This window comes from Solenopsis invicta, chromosome 13 (genome assembly GCF_016802725.1).
Source record: "Solenopsis invicta isolate M01_SB chromosome 13, UNIL_Sinv_3.0, whole genome shotgun sequence".
Lineage (NCBI taxonomy): Eukaryota > Metazoa > Arthropoda > Insecta > Hymenoptera > Formicidae > Solenopsis > Solenopsis invicta.
The window spans coordinates 2,844,679-2,863,151 of record NC_052676.1 but is presented as its reverse complement, the minus strand read 5'-3'; the positions used below and the strand labels follow the sequence as shown (position 1 = coordinate 2,863,151).

Sequence of the window (18,473 nt, the reverse complement as noted above, 5' to 3'; positions counted from 1 at the left end):
ATATTCTGCTTTAAAACATAAATTCTTTGCTTTAAGAACATAAAAAGAAAATTTATGTTTTTAAAATAGATAATTTGTGTTTTAAAACAGAGAAATTGTATAATTAGAGAAAATTTATTCGCACATTTCAAATTCGTTCTTTTCAGCTAAACGAGCTAAATTTTCACCGTTCGGAAAATTCAGTAGAAAAGAACAGACCATGTGGTTCGAAACTTACGTACACTAGCGACGCACATCCATTTAAGCCGGAATAGGAATTACAAGACACAACTCTGTTTTGAAATAAAAATCTACTTCTCTAAGGACAAATTGAGATTTCTGTGAATCCTTAAGATAGTGGTGAAAATCCGAAAAGAAGCAGGATGGCCGTGGTGGTAGAAACTACCATAGGAGACTTCACGGTGGACCTCTTCACCGAGGGGTGGACCTCTTCACCGAGGAACGTCCTCAAAGTGAGTATACGACACGAGTATTCCTCCACGACCCAGAGGAAATTCTCTGCACAGTTGTACTATTAAAAATTGTTGAATCAATCATGATGTTTATAAAATTGCTTATTTGATAGATATCTGTGTCCCACGTTTTTTTATGAAAGCAGCTGTGAGCATTAATTGTTTGTATACAATTTTTTTAAAATACAGTTATATACTTTGACATGGTAAGAATCATAATAGGTTATATATTTAAAACATGATTTTTATCACCTACAAATACTTCCTAAAGATATTAAAGTAAAAATACTATAATTCTTATACATTAGTAAAAGTAATGAAAATTAACGATGGACATAAAGGACCCATGTGTTGTAAGAATCTAAAAAACAAAGGAATATTAAGTTATTAGTGTTTTTCATTGTCTTTCTCTAATAAGATCTAATATTGTATGTATAACTGTTACTATTACTTTTAATGTAGAAAGTGTAACAATTTAATCATGAAGAATAGATCTTCTGTCTAGATTGTCTGCATTATATTGATTATTTTTGTCTTTGCAGCCACACGGAACTTCCTGAAGTTATGTAAGCTTAAGTACTACAACTGGAACCTCTTCCACTCGGTGCAGACCAACTTCATTGCGCAGACCGGCGATCCCACTGGCACTGGAAAGGGTGGAGAGAGTGTATATGGGATTGTGCTGGGAGAGAAGGCGCGTTACTATGAGGCTGAGCAGATGCCAAAGATCAAGCATAGCCGCGTAGGTTTGCTGTCCATGGTAAATTGTGGCAACAACATGCTGGGTTCTCAGTTCTTCATTACTCTGGGATCGGAGCTACAATCCTTGGACAATGAGCATTGTGTGTTTGGGGAGATAACTGAAGGTCTGGAGGTGATCCTCAAATTTAATGAGACCATCTGTGATGTGGATCAGAGACCGTATCAGGACATAAGGATATCCCACACTGTCATCCTGGAGGATCCGTTTGATGATCCTGTGGGCTTTGTGATTCCCGACAGAAGCCCGGAACCTACGAAGGAAGCTTTGATGGTATGTGTATGCCATACCTACAAGAAAAGGCTCTCGCAATTTAAAAATTCAAAAAATTATAAAACTGACAATATATAAAAAAATATTCCAATATGTAATAAATTATTTTTTTTGTTACCTGAAATTATGATGGGATAAAATCAACTCTTAAAAATTTGGCTTATTCTTCGTTTTTGTTTTATTATTCATCAACAAAGGGAGATGGAATAAAATCAAACTTCTTACAAATTAAATTTTCGAAATTAAAGAATTTATAGAAAAAAGGAAGAAGAGAAAAAATGTTATGTCTGCAATTTGCATAAATTTTTTTCAAAATTTTTTAAAGATTTTATAAAATGACGAGTTTACAATCTTATTGTATTCTTTTTGATTTGTTACTAACGCTTTATATATATTTTCATACTTGTTACATTGATATTTTCTTTTGTGCCTTTTTATATTAATAAGTTTTAACGTATTTAAGATTTTTTTTATCTTTGCGTGTTTTTTCTTTATCTACATTTATTCATGTTTAGAGCGATAGAATTGGAGCGGACGAAGCAATCGATGATACCGGCGGCATGACCGCGGAAGAGATTATAGAATTGCAGAAGAACAAGGAAGCGAAAGCAAGGGCCACGATATTGGAGATCGTGGGTGATATACCGGATGCGGATATTGCACCGCCAGAAAACGTCCTATTCGTCTGCAAACTAAATCCAGTCACGAACGATGACGACCTCAACGATGACGACCTCGAGATTATCTTCAGTCGTTTTGGGAAAATTGTTGGGTACGCAGACACATTTATTTTCATAATATTCGTTATGTTTATAATTACGTTTATAATTACTGTGCTATCAAGTAATCTTCTCTCATTTTATTTGATGTACAATTGCATTATATATGTTTATTAAATCTTGTGATTCATTGACTTGCAGCTGCGAAGTTATAAGAGATCATCAAACGGGTGATTCCTTGCAGTATGCATTTATTGAATTCGCCGATCGCAAGAGCTGCGAGGACGCGTACTTTAAGATGGACAACGTTCTAATCGATGATCGAAGGATACACGTGGACTTCTCGCAATCGGTTGCGAAGATGCGTTGGCGCGGGAAGGGAAAGGGTATCAAGTACTTGGACGAGGACGACAGGGCGAAGAAACGCGAGGAGAATTATTCTTCCTCGAGGAAACGTGAGGCATCGCGCGACAGGGATCGCGACAATGGTAAAGGCAGAGACGAGGGAAGAAGAAAAGAAAGCGATAAAGATCGCAGTTCAGAACACAGAAAACACGAGCGCCGAAGAGAAGATAGAGACACCAGGGATAGAAGAAAGGAAGATAGGACGCACGATGACCATTACGAGAGAAATAAGTACGACAGCGAGCGAAAGGACAAAAGAAGAAAGGAGGAACGACGGGACAGGGATAGGGACAGGCATAGCGATCAGAGGAGGGGTCACAGCGAAGACAGGTCGGAAATAAGAAGCAGGAGGGACGAGCACGGTGATCGGGAACGCCGGCATCGCGACGATAGGCGGCATCGCGACGATAGGAAACGACCCACGGAGGACGAGGACGATACGAGACACAGGGACAGGTCGCACAAGCATAAAAGAAAACGGTGAAAGAGAGGAGGTGATGGAACTCGATAGGATATATTTAAATAGGTAAAGAAGGTTCGTCGCGTTGGTTTCCTTTCAATTGTAACAAATGAATAAACGGTTTACAAGAGAAGGGCTGTAATTCAAACGTTTCTTTTTTTTTACATCGAGTAAAACTGCCGGTATTCTTTCGAGTACAAAACATTGAGAAGGCAAAAAAAAAAGGTATTCGTTATCAATCGGCCCGCAAGAGACGGAGCGTCAATCGACGCGCACACTTTCTTTCGCAGATCGATGGAGGCGATTTTCGCAAGGCCACGGGAAGCTCTACAGATTCTACAACTGATAGGAGAGCGCGTACGGTAAAGCTATCGAAACCACTCGGGACTCCTCATTCAACAGTCTCGACGAAGAGAAGAACGACGTTCGATCGATCGGCGAGTGGTCGGAACGCGAATTGTCGTGGTGCGAGAAACGGCCGTATCAAAAATAGAGAGCGAAAACGATCTGGACGGTGTGCGCTCGGTCCGCACAGCCGCGCCGTCCGATTCGAGAAGAGAAGGCATAAATCGTTTCTCACGAAAATGTGCCCCGCGCACACTTTCGAGTCCGAGTCCCGCTTTAGCTCGCGCACGCACGAGGGAAGCGGAAGCGCGCGCGAGAATTATTATAGGAACGAAGAATAATAAATCATCTACGTGGACTACGCAGGTAATAATGAGCTACGCAGCCCGCAGGGCTCTCGCGGAACGCTCTTTTGTTTCTTTGGTGACGTTGCAATTTGGTATTCTTGCAGCACGTGTAGGAAAAGGCACACCGGATTCTCGCGACACCTTCGTCTCGCTTTTACAGAAATGAAATACTGAGAGTAATAAATAGGCGAGTAATTTAAGTAATTTAAAAGTACTGTTATTAGTACTTTTAATATTCGAAATATATTACTTAAATTACTAACCAATTTAATATTGTTAGTATTACATTTCTGTAAGGGCGGGAAATGGAAAACGGTGAAGTCAGTGAAGAAACGAAGCCGATCGGAAGCGATTTATAATTTTTGCGCGAATTTGATAGAGAGAGAGAGAAAGAAAGAAAAATCGGAAGCGTGCGCCAGTATTCGTTGAATGCAAGATTATCTATCAGCATCATCACTCTCGCGATATTATATGCATGAATTGAATTATCTTACGTATCACGCATTTATTTTAGGGCTTTCTTTGACAATTCCAAGCCTTTGCGAGAGATACGTATCGCAATAATTTCTAGCGCCCATTTCTTTTTTCTTTTTATAGAGAGCCCTATCCTAATCATGCGTATCGTAGCTTCGCTGCATCACAATCGGTCCGCATCCGCATTATGTTACAAAAAGTTCGAAAGAAAATTCAACTTAACTGCGCCGTATTACATATAAAACGCTCGATTTATAATATATAATATATACCGGGAAAGGGAAAACAGAACTATACATTAAGCGCGTACGCGTGCATATATTAGATAACTAATTCCAATATGTAACACAAATAAATACGGTGAATTATATTAGGAGACATTTATGATACAGGATGATGCTGAATTAAATATTTTGTACTTCAAAGAGTGAATTTGGAAATTAGAACAATAAACAAGTGTCATACGAACGTCAGCTCGTCTAAATTTGATTTTCCGAGCGTTTTTCTTATTTCTTATTGTAATATGGAATTTTTTTGTAAAGCTTCTAAACTATATATATCGTGTTTTTTTGCGTCTGTGTCCATTTATTGTATTTTGTCAATGACACTTTAAAATATTTATATTTACTTTTTTTCTCCTTTCAGGGACATTATATAAAAAATTAAGCAAGAGTTAAAACATTTTTAAGAAAAAAAAAAATAAATAAATAAATAAAAAATAAAAAATAAAAAAAATGGAGACGCTAGGACATAATAGCATTAAATATTAAAAAAAAAGATAAAAATATTAAAAAAAAATTTGAATAAAATTGATGAAAATTAATCGAAACATCAAAACATGACATTTTCACCTCTGAAGAGTATTAACATAATTAAGAATCATCTTGTATAATATTTATGTACGCAAATATATATAATCTGCTGCGATATATATATATATATATTTTTTTTTTTTTAATTTGCTGGCATTACCATAGTCGCATCAATAAAGGAAACCGATTCAAGAGATTAACAAATTAATCGGTAAATCAAAAAAATCACTCACATATCCGAAAGTCATGTTAGACTCGCTTAGACTTTGAGAAAAATCTTGCTTATCATCTATATATTCCTAGAAAAGATCTTTTTCTCGTGGGACAAAACACAGACGTAACAATATCTAAATATATCGCAGAAGATGATACATCTAGTAAAAATCTAGTAAAATTTTACACTTTGGCGTTCTTCATTTCGCTTCGTTTTTAACTTCTAAGCGCGGGGGAGGAGGACTATCTTAATCGTCGTGCGCCCTGAAAAAATAGTAACGTTAAAATAACAGCTAGGTAAATGAGATAATCCGACTTTCTATACCTACGTGATTTCCAGGAAGAGGATTGCTACACATTACGATATAAAGCTACGCGAAAAGAAGTATCGTCTCTATATCAGAACAGAGCGCGTGTGCGTTACGCTTTGTGCGTATCTCCGGTATGACGAGAGGAGAGAAAGGAGAAACGCGCGAGGGTGGGAACATGTCGCTAGGACGAGAAGCAGTCGCGTCGTCGCGGTGTCATCCCATTCGCGACTCGGTCTCTCCCGCTTCCATTCTCGGTGCTCAGATTTAATTGCACAGTTCAACAAAAAATGACTTTTTCCAAAATGTACCTAATCATTTCCTGTGATTTTTTGGATGTCGAGTACAAATTCGGTTCCCAAATTGCTCAATCACTTCACAATTTCAATGATTAAAAAAAAAACTCAAGTTTAAAGAAACATAGGGTAAAACTAATTAATTATACCCCATACAAAAATTCCTTTTGAGAATTGGAAGTTCTAATTAATTTTCTTTGGAATAAAAATTTTCATTATACATTGTAGTGATAGTATGATATGTGGAAGTAACCCTTTTTCATAACTTTAACTGCAAATTTCTCAAATTTGTTACGTGACGGAGAAACATGGTAACCGGATTCGTATTCAGCGTCCAAAAGACTACACAAAATGACCAGTCTCTGGTGTCATCTCTTTGTTGAACTGTGTTATCAATCAAAACTTTCTGAGTTGAGGAATCGTAACAATGCTTCCATCGAAAGAGGAAATAATTACCTTCGACATGCGGTCTCTCTTTTCGTTCGCGGAAAAAGAAAACGGAGACGCACAACTGAGGACGTTTTCAACGATAGGTGGATCGCCAGGAGGCAATCCGCGAGAAAGGCACTTCGCATTCGGGGGAGCGTGTCTCCCCCTAAAAGGCCGCCGTTGTACGCGCTTGAAGCATTTCAAGGAAGACAATTCTTCTTTCCTAATTCTACAGAGAGATAGAGTTACTTTGGTAATGACTAGGTCATATATACTACGTCGCTACGTTAGTCATAGGTCGTGGTGTTCGTGCGTCCGTTATGGCCTGGCGATTGGCTTACTAAAATAATGAATAGTAATCGTAATGGCGCGACGCGCCAGCTTAGGGCGCTTCCCCCCGTTATGGCCATCCTTCGCATCGCGTTGCCTACGTTGCGTCGTAAGCTCGTGTTTACGATTATTACATAATCGAGACTCGACGATTGTCTCGTGAAGGCTTGTACTTTACGCTCGGCGCCGAACTCGCACTTAACGACTCCCGTATTTATGCGCCGTTACGCACGAATCTGGTCTCGAAAACGTGAAACAGCTTCCGCTTAGACTCGAGAGAAATTTCTAGTCGACGAAACGTGGTAGTCTCGAAACGCGAGACGGTTCAATGGTCGTGTTTCAATTTTAATATTCACATAGTTAAATAGCACAAGTCTACAAAAAATTTTTTTCTAATCTTAAATGGAACGAAAAGTTAGTTTAATTTATTAATTAGTTTTAATTTATTAATCTTGAAATCCTGATATAATATATAAATGTGAAGGCTTGATTCATTTTTAACATTCAAAAATCTACATCAATTCTGTTCTAAAATTATTTTTTTTTGTAAACTGTGTAACTAACCCGAGAATAGTCATGTGAAGTGATTTTTACACCCCATCAGCGAAAAAATAAAATCACAATAGTTTTCTTTACTAATCTATCCTATTATTTTGTCTCATTTTTTAAAATATTGAATAAATCTATATATATATATAATGGTCTCAAATGCTTTCTAGTATAAATTGTAAGGCACAATCCATAATTTACAATATGTATATTATGTAATATTTTTTACTGATATTTAATATTTCTTAATAAATTCTTTGCAGTGTTTTAGGATCCTTATTACTATTAGTATTATTATTATTATTAAATTATTTATGAATTTAATTAGTGATATCACTATTCCAGTTTCGGTTAAGGCATTTCAGAACCGATACAATTTTTGACGTGTAGTTCATAGAACTGTAGTTCATAGAAAATGTATATAAAATCACGCAGAAAATATTAGGTATCAAAATCCACTTTGATAAAGACTTATCTTTTCCTATTTGTGTTATATACATTATATAATTAGTACTAATTTTTAATTGGGGTGTAAAAATTATCTTAGATCATTTACATAAAAAAAAACTGACTATTCCCGGATTAGGATTTAACAATTATAAACAGTTACATTAAAATTGAAATTAAAATCGCGGAATAATGAGATTCTCTCTCTCGAGAATTGCGATTACACATGTAAAATTCAGAGAGAGAGAGAGACAGAGAGAGAGAGAATTCGTCTAGACTATAAACTGAAATTTTAATAATTTAGATTTGAAACCGGAAGAACGAATCTGCCAAAGTCATTTATCCCTTTCAAAATTATCAATTCAGGTACGATACACTAGTATTCGACCGACGATACTTTGTCGTGCGTTTCGAGACCATGTGTTCCAGCGAGATTGATGCTGAGATACCGGACGTCTCTCGGCCGAGGTGTCGCGCACAAATACGGGCCGTTCAGAACTGGATGCGGTAGTTGCTGGGGCGCGGTATGGACCTCGCCTTGACCGGCGGCAAGGAGGCCGTCGACGCCTCGCTGCTGGCGGTGGTCCCGCCGGAGTCGCGGCCGCTCTTGCTGCTCACGGTGCTGCCGGTGCTCTGTCCGCGGGAGGAGCCGCCTGTTCCACCTGTCTGCTTCCTCAGTGTATTACCGCCGCCCTTGAGAACGGCGACGGCGGCTGCCGTCGCAGCTGCCGCTACCGAGGTGGTCGCGCCGTCGCTCAGGCGGCCGTACTCGCCGATGATGCGGGTGCGGGACGACGACGATGGCGGCGGCGGATGAACGAGCGGCTCTGCATCTCCCGGTGCCTCACCGTCGATTCCAGTGCCGCGGCGCAACTGTTTCCACCGGCCAACGACTTCTTGCGATTGCTGATCATATCGTGTCAGACTGCAGCCTCTCGTACTCGTGGCCGCCGCCGCCGCTGCCTCCGCTGCCTCCGCTGCCTCCGCCACCCGAGCCGACCGACTTTTTCAACGAGCTGTTTACCAGGAAGTTCTCCACTGAGGTTTTCTTCTTGCTGCGCGACGCCTTCGCGGCGACGGCGGTGCCGGTGTCGAATCTCCCATATTCGATGCTACAGTTGCCGGAGGAGTCGCGGGTCATCTTCACGCCACCGCCCCCGCCGCTCGCGCCGCTCGTCGACGACGCGTCCAGTATCCCCGGTCCTGGGTCCGACTTCTTGCGGGTCTCCGTGTCGCTCAGACGGCAATAGCGGGAGTTAGCGCTGGTCGCCTTGAGTGCCCTTGGTGGTCGCGGCAACGAGCTGGGTGGTAGACTACCGGCGCGTCGAGGCTCGCCGCCCACCTCCACCGCCATCCGCTGCCGCTGCGAGCTTCTGCCCTGCTTCTCGAGCAGCATCATGTCCTCGGTCGGTTTACCACCACCACCGCCGCCGGCGCCGTCCGAGAGCCGTGAGATAGTACCCTTCAGCCTGGCCGCCGCATTCGCGAACTCGAGTATGCTCGACGACACCACGTCGCCAGCGCTGCCGGACGAGTCGTCCAGCAGCCGACTCTTACTCGAGGCGGTGCTCGAGGTACCTGTGCTATCTACACCCGCCAGTAGTGGCTTTGGTATTTTTCCTTTTCGCGACGCAGTGCCTGGATTAGAGAATCCTGGAAAACAGCAAAGTGCCCGCTGAAACAAGAAACAGAACGAACGCCACCGGTTGCAGATAGGAGGCCGGGACCTGGAAAAGGGGTTAGTGCTCGCCGTATAAAACGCTCGCACATGCACATTCGGGAGGTACGGAAGGACGGACGGGAGAGAGTAGGCCAGGGGGACAGTCAGGAGGAATTAGTGGAACAAATTCGAAAAAAAAAAAGAGAGATTAATCTGTGTAAAAACGTGAGATCTATTTTGGCTATCTACTCGAGCACAATTTTGACAAACGGTTAATATACATATATTCGACAAAATAAATAAAAATAAAACAAGATGGCACGCACAATGTGTATAAAAAGCAGCGAAAGTCATTCGGATATCAGGGTATTAAAAGTAACACAGGTAAATTCTCAATAAATTAAAAAATAATAAAAAAAAAAAAAATTAAAATAAAGTTTTCTTTACACAATTAAATAGAGAGCCCTAAACGATAAAATTTTTAAGCCTTTTGTTAAGTCACACAATGCAATTAACTTCAAATAACTCCAACCGGAGAATAGCCAGGGTGTGACGTGTTGACGTTTGAAATTTTGTCGGATTTGCGATTTCTCGTCCACGTTTCACTAACGTGCACACGCTGGCTGTTCTCGCGATACGTTCTTAATCAAGAAAAAAAAGAAAAAAGAAAAACGATCGAGCTAACGAAGGAAACTCCAGAGAACCATACACAGCAACGCAAGGATACCTTCGAACGTGTGACCTGTAATATTTGCATGATCAGCGGCGACTATTAAAAAGGTTGTTAAAGAAACTCAAAATACGATCGTCCGTAAATTAACGTATCTCTATTGATGAAAAAAAAAAGCAAGTAAAACATTAATGTCGGCAAAAAAATGTAAACGGTATCAGACAGAGCGCACGTTGATTACAAATAATACGTGGAGACAATGTGGAACGAAATCCGACGTAACGAAGTGATGACGTGATGATGAGACTCAAGACTCGAAAGCTTTTGAGAGTTGATCATCCGATGGAACGATCATACGCCGTACGTTACACCTTATTCTGCCTACCTTGCTAAGCAGCTGAGAGTCTAGCTCTTTCAGTTGATCATCGAGACTCTTATTAGTCTGCTCAAAGCTGCCCTGCTTTCTATACTTATAACTGTCGGTAACGCCGTACGAGCCGGTGCTGCCGTAACCGCTGCCGCCGCCAAGTACGCTGCTCACTTTTCGTGTAACAAAAAGGAGGAGAGCAAAGTATTACTACAAGTGCCGTGAAGGAGGATCATCGACGATTTAGCGTGAACGAATTTCTAAAGCTGTATCTCATCCATCGAGGGTTCTTTTTACCGAGTTCTGGCGTGCTCGTCAGCGTGGTATGGTGATCTGCCGACGTGCTCGAGTGAGACGAGTGCGCGGCGGGGTAGCTGCCCACGCCGCTGCTGCTACTGCTGTCCGCTTTGTCGTACGTGTGTTTCTGTAGCACCCTGATCATAGCATCTCTCTCAGCTAGCTTGGACTCCAAATCCTTCATTCTGTAAAGAGTTCAGGAACATTGATCACGTCGCACAAAGGACCGATTCGTGTGTGTAAGTATAGCGACCGCCGCGATTTGTCAATCGACTAAATTATTTAAATACGAGCAGTCAATACTTTCTCCATTTAACATCTTGGAGCAATTTCTCAAATTCTTATTATTTCTTAGAAACTACACGGTCAATCAGTCTGAAATTTTAATATTAGTTTTGCATTAAATAACATCCTATATCATTTTTCAACAGATTGAAGGACTTTGATTTTTCAATCATATTTTCTCTCAAACAAAAGAAGATTCCATATCAAATCTTAGCTTAACGATAATTTGCGTGAATTATACTTCTTCTCACCTAGATTCGAGATCGGCCAATTTCTTCTGCGCAGCGTGTACTTCGTCCATATGCCTCATTTTCTCCGAGCGTGCCTCAGCGATTAATTTCTCCGCGTCCTGACTAGTCTTTTCCAGAGCGGCGATCTTCGCGTCTCTGATCACAGAAATGGTAAGTAAGGAAGAAGGACGGGCATAAAGGAAAAAAATGAACACAAAACTTCTACTCACTTTGGTAAACTGGCAGCATCGATGGCCGCTTGCCTCAGCGCGCTCTCCTCGAGGTAGCGTTGTTCCCACTTTGCGATGTCGCCCTCGAGCGACATGATCTTCTCGTCCCGCTCGCGCAATCGTCGCTTCAGATCCGCGATCGTCTCGCCGTTCGGCATCTGTTCGTTGCCATTACCTCCACCACCGCCCTCGCGCAATTCCCTCTCCAGCTGACCTCTCAGTTGTCTCTCGGTCTCTTCTCGTCTATCGCTAGACGCTTGAAGTGAAGACAAGGCCCGCTGAAGCTGACCCACTCTCTCCACGTACACTTGTTTCTTTCGACACTGTGTAAACAAAAATAATTCATCTAATATGTTCTAATGTATTAGTTATATACAAAATTTCTTTTTTTTAGTTAAATCAGATTTATTTAACTTTATTATTTATATATAAATTATTTCAAGGTTGAGTAGCGATTAGTTAAAAAATTAAATAAACATAAAGTTACAAAGTTAATAACTTTTAACTTGAGTAATTTTTAATTCGGCATTATTAATAAATCAATTTACCTCTTCTTCTAGTCGCACGACATTGCTTTGTGCATTCGTCAGCGCGTTATCCAGAATGTCGATGTGCGTACGTTGTTCCTGCAAAGTGGCCCGCTGGGCTGCTAACTCGATCTCCTGTCTCTCCTTCGCAGCGGTCAATTCTTTATCTAAAAATACACAAAAAGATAATGTTATAGAAAGCGAAATTGTATCTTTACCTTAAAGGGTATGATTGGGTCGTACTCTGAGTGATGAGCTGTCCAATGAGCAGTTCACGTTGCGTCAGTTCCTTTCGCATCGTTTCGACGATCGGCGGGCTGTCCGTACGCGCGGACAGTAGGTCGATCTGGTCTCTATACGCACGATTCAGTTCGGTCAATCGACGGCACTCGTTTTGCAGCCTCATTCGAGCGGCACGTTCTAACTTTTCCCGTCGCTCGCAGGACGCCGCGAGCTCTTCGTGAACGCGATGCACTTTCGCTATCTCCTGTTCCAGTTTCTGCGTTTTGGCGACCTTGTTGTAGCAGTGCTTTAGCTCGAGCTTCAACGCGCTGTTCTCCTGGATCACTATCTGAATCATCTCCGACGACGGCCATACCTCGCCCATCTCCCTTTCCAACTCCTCCCTTCCCTTGGTCTGAGGTCTGCAGAACAGTGAATAGTCCAGCTATTAGTTAGACATCGTGGCGTTTGCACGCGCGGTATAAATAGAAAATATGTTACCGAGGCGACGTTGTTCGAAGATTGTAACTGTCGATGTCCGCCTTGATTCTGGATAGATCCGGTTGTGATCGCGACACCGTCAGCTTCTCTGTCGGTCCGAAGAATCTGTGTTTGGTTTTAAACAGAGTGGGTATGTAGCACGTTGATCCACCTTCATACTCGCTATCATTCTGTTTCCCCCTGTCGCCATCCCTTATTCTCATCTCTCCTAATCTCATGTCCAGACTACCACTGTTGTTAGAGTACGGCGGCACTTTTACCTCCTTTGCTAGATGTTTCAAGACCTGCAAAGCGTATGTTTAACTGCTAATTTCACGTAAGAGTTTTTTCAATTTACCGATTAATTAATAGTTTAATTAATTGTTGTATTAATTGTTTTAGAACACCATACCTGAGATTGATTGAGATAATCGTCTGGGATATCCGTAATTTCTTGGCAACCACCACCAGACTGCTCGTGGACGTAGTCCTCGTGCGGCAGATTCGACAAAGATTGTATGGTGGGACTGTTGGAATGACCCTTCCCGTCACAGTACAAGTATCCCATGTCTCCATGTTCTCTCACTATACCAGACAGCCTATTCCGGCAGATCAGAGATGCAAAGTAATCTCCAAAGTTATTAAGGACATTTTGGCGATATAATACCAATCAAAAGCTATTGAAATTTGAGAATTGTGAGTTTCTTACATTTTTCTTTTTTTTTCTTTTTCCTAATCAACGACAAAAATTTTCGTCATAAACACATCCTGAAATCAGCCGCGTAGAACAAAATGAATAATTTGGTTATAATGGTTTATGCAACGCAAACGGTCATAATTGACTGCAATTTTAAGCTGCAATAATTTTTAAATGAATGAATCCAAATGAATTCTTGCACAAATTTTTATTGAAATTTTATTAGTAAAAAACGTATATGTAAAAAATTATACGTAAAAAATTTAATTTGTGATACTATTTCTTCATCAAATTTACAGATAAGTACTGGCAAGTTTTTTTTTAATTTATCGATCAATCGATCACAGACCAAAGTTGCATCGCGCCTGATGCAATTGATCAATTGATGAATTAAAAAACTTGCTTTACTACAAAATGTGATTCAGAACAAACAAAAAATCAAATAACTTTACAAATCAACAAGAGCATTGTGTTAAAAAAGTTTACAGATGCTTAAATGTAATAATAGAACAGTTTATAAAATTTAGTTTTGATAATGCTTTGAGAATTCAAATATACATTCTTAATCGAAATGCATATTTACCTTCCAGATGGTATCCACGAGCTGTCGTCGTTGGCATTATGTATAATTAATGTGTTGTAAGAACTCGTCGAGACGTCTAGACTGCTCCTGTTCGAACCGCTGGTGCGATTACTCAGGTTGTCCTTCAAACTGTTCCGATTGGATCCATTGATGCTGTCTTTCAGACTGTTCCGATTGGAACCGTTCAAACTTTCCTTTAGACTATTCCTGTTAGATCCGTTCAAGCTGTCTTTCAAACTGTTTCTGTTGTGTAAGTTGCCCTGTATCATAACAAATCATGTTAGACCCTTAGATAATGTAAAATGTGAAAAAATACATTCACATAAAAATGGTAGAGATGGGATCAAGTTCAATGTGTAATTCAAAAAATTAATTATGTATCAATGATTTGATTTAAACTCCAAAGAAATGAAATTTGATTTAAATTTAAACAATGAAATTTGATTTTCAATTTGACATTAGAAATAAAACTTGATATCAGAATTGATGCGCACTAATACTCTAATTCATCCAAGGATTCAAGTCTCATTGAAAATAATGTCTTCATACTTTTTGCAGTGATCACCGAGAGTTCGTGGAGCTGTGGAATCAATTATTTATAAGATACTTAATCCCACCGCTAGTAAACGATTCCACTGCTCAACACACTTCTTCCATCACTTTTGCTCATGCACCCAGGACGCACCTGAATATTTGGTATGTTCTCCTTGTGACTGGAAGACCTAGAGGGACTCTGCTGCTGATTCTCCTGACCCTGCGGTTCTTGCCTCGCCGTGTGCCTTATGACGTATCTCTCCTCGTTGCTCAGATTCTCGTTGGATGTGGAAACATCGGTCTCGCTACCACTCAAGCTCTGAGGAAGACCACCTGCGAAAGAACGTACCAACAGCATGTAGACACTCTTTCGCCGAGGCAGACACGGGCCACTACACCACGTGCACAGTAGACGCTAACACAATCCGTTTTAGACACACTTACGAAGCCATACCTTGCATGGACAGCTGCTTCCTTTGTAAATTACTGTTCGAGAAGGGCATAAATCTGTTCCCTTGCTGTAACGAGCTCATTTTCACGGGGTTCAGCTCATTTACGTTGGATTATCGTGTCGTCTCGTCTGAAAACAAAAGGAGACGGTGGATACTCCGGGTGATCGCATGGAGGGCAAGGGGACAGAGACGTGGGAGAAAAGCGCGCGGGGAGAATCCGCGCCGTCGCGCGCAGAGATCCTTACGCGCTCCGGGAAACGTGCGAGTAAACAATGGGGCGCACACCGTCGTCATCGTCGTCGTCGTATCGTCATCTATCGGGGTGTATCTGCCAAGCCAGTGGGGGCTCTCTCTCGCGCGCGGGGCCCCACGTATTAAAATCGAAAAACGTCGACGCGAACGCGACGCGTCGCGCGACGGAAAACCCGGGTCCTCGAGGCCCTCGGCCCCGTCCTCGATCTACTCACTCGGTGCGAAACTGCGGGAGCGGTGCCGAGTCGTATCCCTGATTATTTTCGATAAATTAGTACACTCCACTTGTCCCCGTGCAGAAATAAAAAGAACCGTGGTTGCCGCATTCCTCGTCAGATCGCGCCATCGGCGCTGTCTAGAGTTCATCGAGCGAGAATTTCGATACACTGTCCGCCATTTTTAAATTAATTATGCATTTTTCGAATGTTTGAACCATTCTACGCAGTTTTCTAACAAAAAAGTTGAATTTATCTCATTTATAATTATCCAGACAGCATACGATGTTTACGATAAATATTAATAAATATTTATTACTGTTTATTGTCTAAAAATGTTGTGTAAATTATATAATAGTATTTCGTCGGTGATATCGCGTACTGTTGCTTGAGTATAAAGAATATTATATTATGAATATTATATATACTATTAATTATTAATATATTATTATAATAAAGAAAAAAAGTATACATTTCTTTATAATATTATATATATAAATTATCAATTTAAATTATTACATTTACATAAATTATAAATTATTGCAGAAAACGAACAAAAAAATAATATGCAGATTAATTTGAAATTTTATAATTACATTGATAGTTAAGATTTGTAAATTTAATTGCAGATTATTAAGCTAATCAAAATGGCGAGATCGCTCTAGAACAATTTGTCAAAAAAAATCGTATTCAATGTTTAAAAACTGCGGTATTGTCTTCATTTTTTTGTGTATATTTTTTTATTGAACGGTAGTATATATGTAACGCCTTTCATGAACAGGTAAAGCGGGTAAAACTGAATGGAAAAGTTCTCTACTGTCTTGCAATTTTCGCAATAATTAATGAGAAATTAATAAATAACGCTTTGCTGGTCGTAGTCATTACGCCCACCGACGAATGAGCGTGTAGCAGCAGTGCTGTCATTGGTCAGCACACGGCAAGAGTGGCTCATTCGTCTCCATTCTTCGCATTATAAAAGAACGTGTGCATCGACAAGGATTTCGAAAGACGCGCATTTCAACTATTGCTACTCGATTGTTATCCAAAACTCTGGTAACTTTAGCAATTTTTTACAAATTTAGTCTTGAAAAATACATGGATCTTTCTTTTATATATTACTTAACTATGCGCATTGCTTGAATTTCTTTATAAAACACTGCTCTGGACAAATGTCAGGCAATATTCGTGTGCTTGGGTACCATAGGCGTTCTGTCCAAATCCGTTTGAATGGAGCTTTATGGCCCATGATGCTCGGAAGCACTCGAAAGGGCAATCGGCATCTTTCGACCTTGGCCTTGGCGAATAAAAAAAAACGCGGATTGTTTCTAACGCGAGACACCTGTCAACTTTATCTTTTTGTTGCTTTATTTGGCCGTTATTAACGATGTAGGTATAGGTTCGTGCAAAAAAAAAAAAATACGTCGTAAGTCGCGTCATGAACAATTGTGCATCACGGTGTCGCGATTGTGTTATCACCTCTTAGCGACAAAAAATTGACATTTATTATGTACACCAGATTTCTTTCTCGTCGACTGTGCCAGGGCTTCGTGTCATCGAGTTGTTATCGCAGAAAACGATACGCGCCGACGAGTTGTCGACAACTTTTAGAAATTACGTTTAATCGTCCGTGTGCGAGCAACCGTGCGTACTTTTTATTTCCACAGTAAAAATTGAAGATTTATAAAAGTTACAATAGTACCGGTTCCTACATGTTTTCTCCGAATTTTTTTCATTTCGTCCGTAGTTTGCTGTATTTACTTGTTGCTTTGTTTACATGCAGTGATTACTCATAAATTCATTAACCCTGCTCACATTTTTCTTACATTAATACTACTCTGAATGAGAATTTATCCACATAATCAAGAATTTTTTTACATTTTTTCATGTTTTCATCTATTTTTTGTGTCTAGATTGCAAGATTAAAATAAGTGGATTGATACTATTTTAATGTAAGAAAAATTGTACTAAAAGTTATTTTATGTTAACGAGTGCTTAATCAGCTTTGTTATATTCTACTTGCTCATATTTAATAAGTATGAAAATTTGTAAGTGGATGTAGTTATATAGGTAGAGGGATTTCTGTATATTATTGTTAATAATATTGTATTGGAGATATACCATTGATGTCTGTAATAACAAAATACAAATTTCTTTTCAGTGACACGGACGTTGTACTCTTCAAACATACCTTACCGGGAAACTGATCCTATAACCTTGTCTGAAAACGGAATGGCGCTTAATGTCAAGTATGAAGAATTGCTGCAAGCACAAAAGGATGCTAATGTTTTGATTGTTGATGTTAGAGAGCCCTCTGAGATAAACGAGACTGGCGCATTACCAGGAAGTATTCATATTCCAAGTAAGAATTTTTGCTGTATATAAATTTTAGAAAGTTACACCATTCATTATAGTATTGTATATTGTATAATTATAATATACAGCAGTACACAGTTATAATATATTGTTTCAGTGAATGATGTCTGTAATGAATTCTCAAATCTTTCTGAGGATGAGTTTCTGGAAAAGTATGGCAGACCTAAACCAACTAAAGACACAAAAATCATATTTAGCTGCCGCTCTGGCAGAAGATCTGCGAGTGTGCAAGAGAGTGTACAGAAATTAGGATACACACAGTATGATATCTTTTGAAATTATTAGTACAGATTAGAGATGTGCGAATTGTTCGAATTTGATTCATTTTTTAAATAATTATTTTCTAAAATTCTTGCTACTATACTTTATTATAATTTTTTCATCTATTAAAAGAGATCTGCAGTCATTGAAAATATTTTGTTTAAATCAGCATATAAATCCAGGAAAATTTGATTCAATTTGACTTTACAAATATTTGATTCGCATTTCTCTAGTAGGATTTTATAATAGAGTTCAATATTTATTCATTTTGCAGAGCATATAATTTCACTGGAGGCTGGTTGGAATGGGAGCAAAAAGAAAGTGAAAAAAAATAAAAAAGGAAAGAAAGAAAAAGTAGTCAAGTGTAAAAGGGAGATTATCGTGACAACGTTGTTAATAGAATATTTCCATTATTGCACCGACTTTTAATACATATAATGATTTTGAGACGTTATATTTTTACGCAATTAATAAAAGGTAAAGTTTTATTTTGTTGCAATGGATATTATTTTTTGATTG

The 18,473-nt window shown here is 39.7% G+C and overlaps 3 protein-coding genes across 3 annotated transcripts; 2 read left to right on the top strand and 1 right to left on the bottom strand.

Moving 5' to 3' along the window:
* Positions 1 to 219: 219 nt before the first annotated feature.
* Positions 220 to 4,708, top strand: LOC105194164 (peptidyl-prolyl cis-trans isomerase sig-7). Its single transcript, XM_011158930.3, is given in 5 exon segments — positions 220 to 419; positions 422 to 452; positions 995 to 1,485; positions 2,001 to 2,257; positions 2,406 to 4,708. Coding segments are annotated over 5 exon segments (1,524 nt in total). The 5' UTR covers positions 220 to 362; the 3' UTR covers positions 3,094 to 4,708.
* Positions 4,709 to 5,018: 310 nt separating this feature from the next.
* Positions 5,019 to 15,314, bottom strand: LOC105194168. The gene is given in 15 exon segments (XM_026139278.2): positions 5,019 to 8,434; positions 8,437 to 8,533; positions 8,536 to 9,294; positions 10,335 to 10,489; positions 10,614 to 10,798; positions 11,150 to 11,284; positions 11,359 to 11,681; positions 11,907 to 12,052; positions 12,129 to 12,529; positions 12,609 to 12,892; positions 13,000 to 13,186; positions 13,868 to 14,127; positions 14,553 to 14,734; positions 14,856 to 14,981; positions 15,099 to 15,314. Coding segments are annotated over 14 exon segments (3,516 nt in total). The 5' UTR covers positions 14,935 to 14,981; positions 15,099 to 15,314; the 3' UTR covers positions 5,019 to 8,111.
* A 1,232-nt stretch (positions 15,315 to 16,546) lies between these two features.
* On the top strand, positions 16,547 to 18,457 carry LOC105194167 (rhodanese domain-containing protein CG4456). The gene is made up of 4 exons (XM_011158934.3): positions 16,547 to 16,961; positions 17,479 to 17,679; positions 17,791 to 17,953; positions 18,229 to 18,457. Exons 1-4 carry the CDS (start codon positions 16,826 to 16,828, stop codon positions 18,287 to 18,289), a joined length of 561 nt encoding a protein of 186 aa, XP_011157236.1. The 5' UTR covers positions 16,547 to 16,825; the 3' UTR covers positions 18,290 to 18,457.
* Positions 18,458 to 18,473: the final 16 nt, after the last annotated feature.

Coding starts and splice junctions, on each gene's coding strand:
- LOC105194167 (XM_011158934.3), top strand. CDS start 16,826: ATGTACACCAGATTTCTTTCTCGTCGACTGTGCCAGGGCTTCGTGTCA. Junction 17,680..17,790: donor AGGAAGTATTCATATTCCAA/GTAAGAATTTTT, acceptor ATATTGTTTCAG/TGAATGATGTCTGTAATGAA. Junction 17,954..18,228: donor CAGAAATTAGGATACACACA/GTATGATATCTT, acceptor TTCATTTTGCAG/AGCATATAATTTCACTGGAG.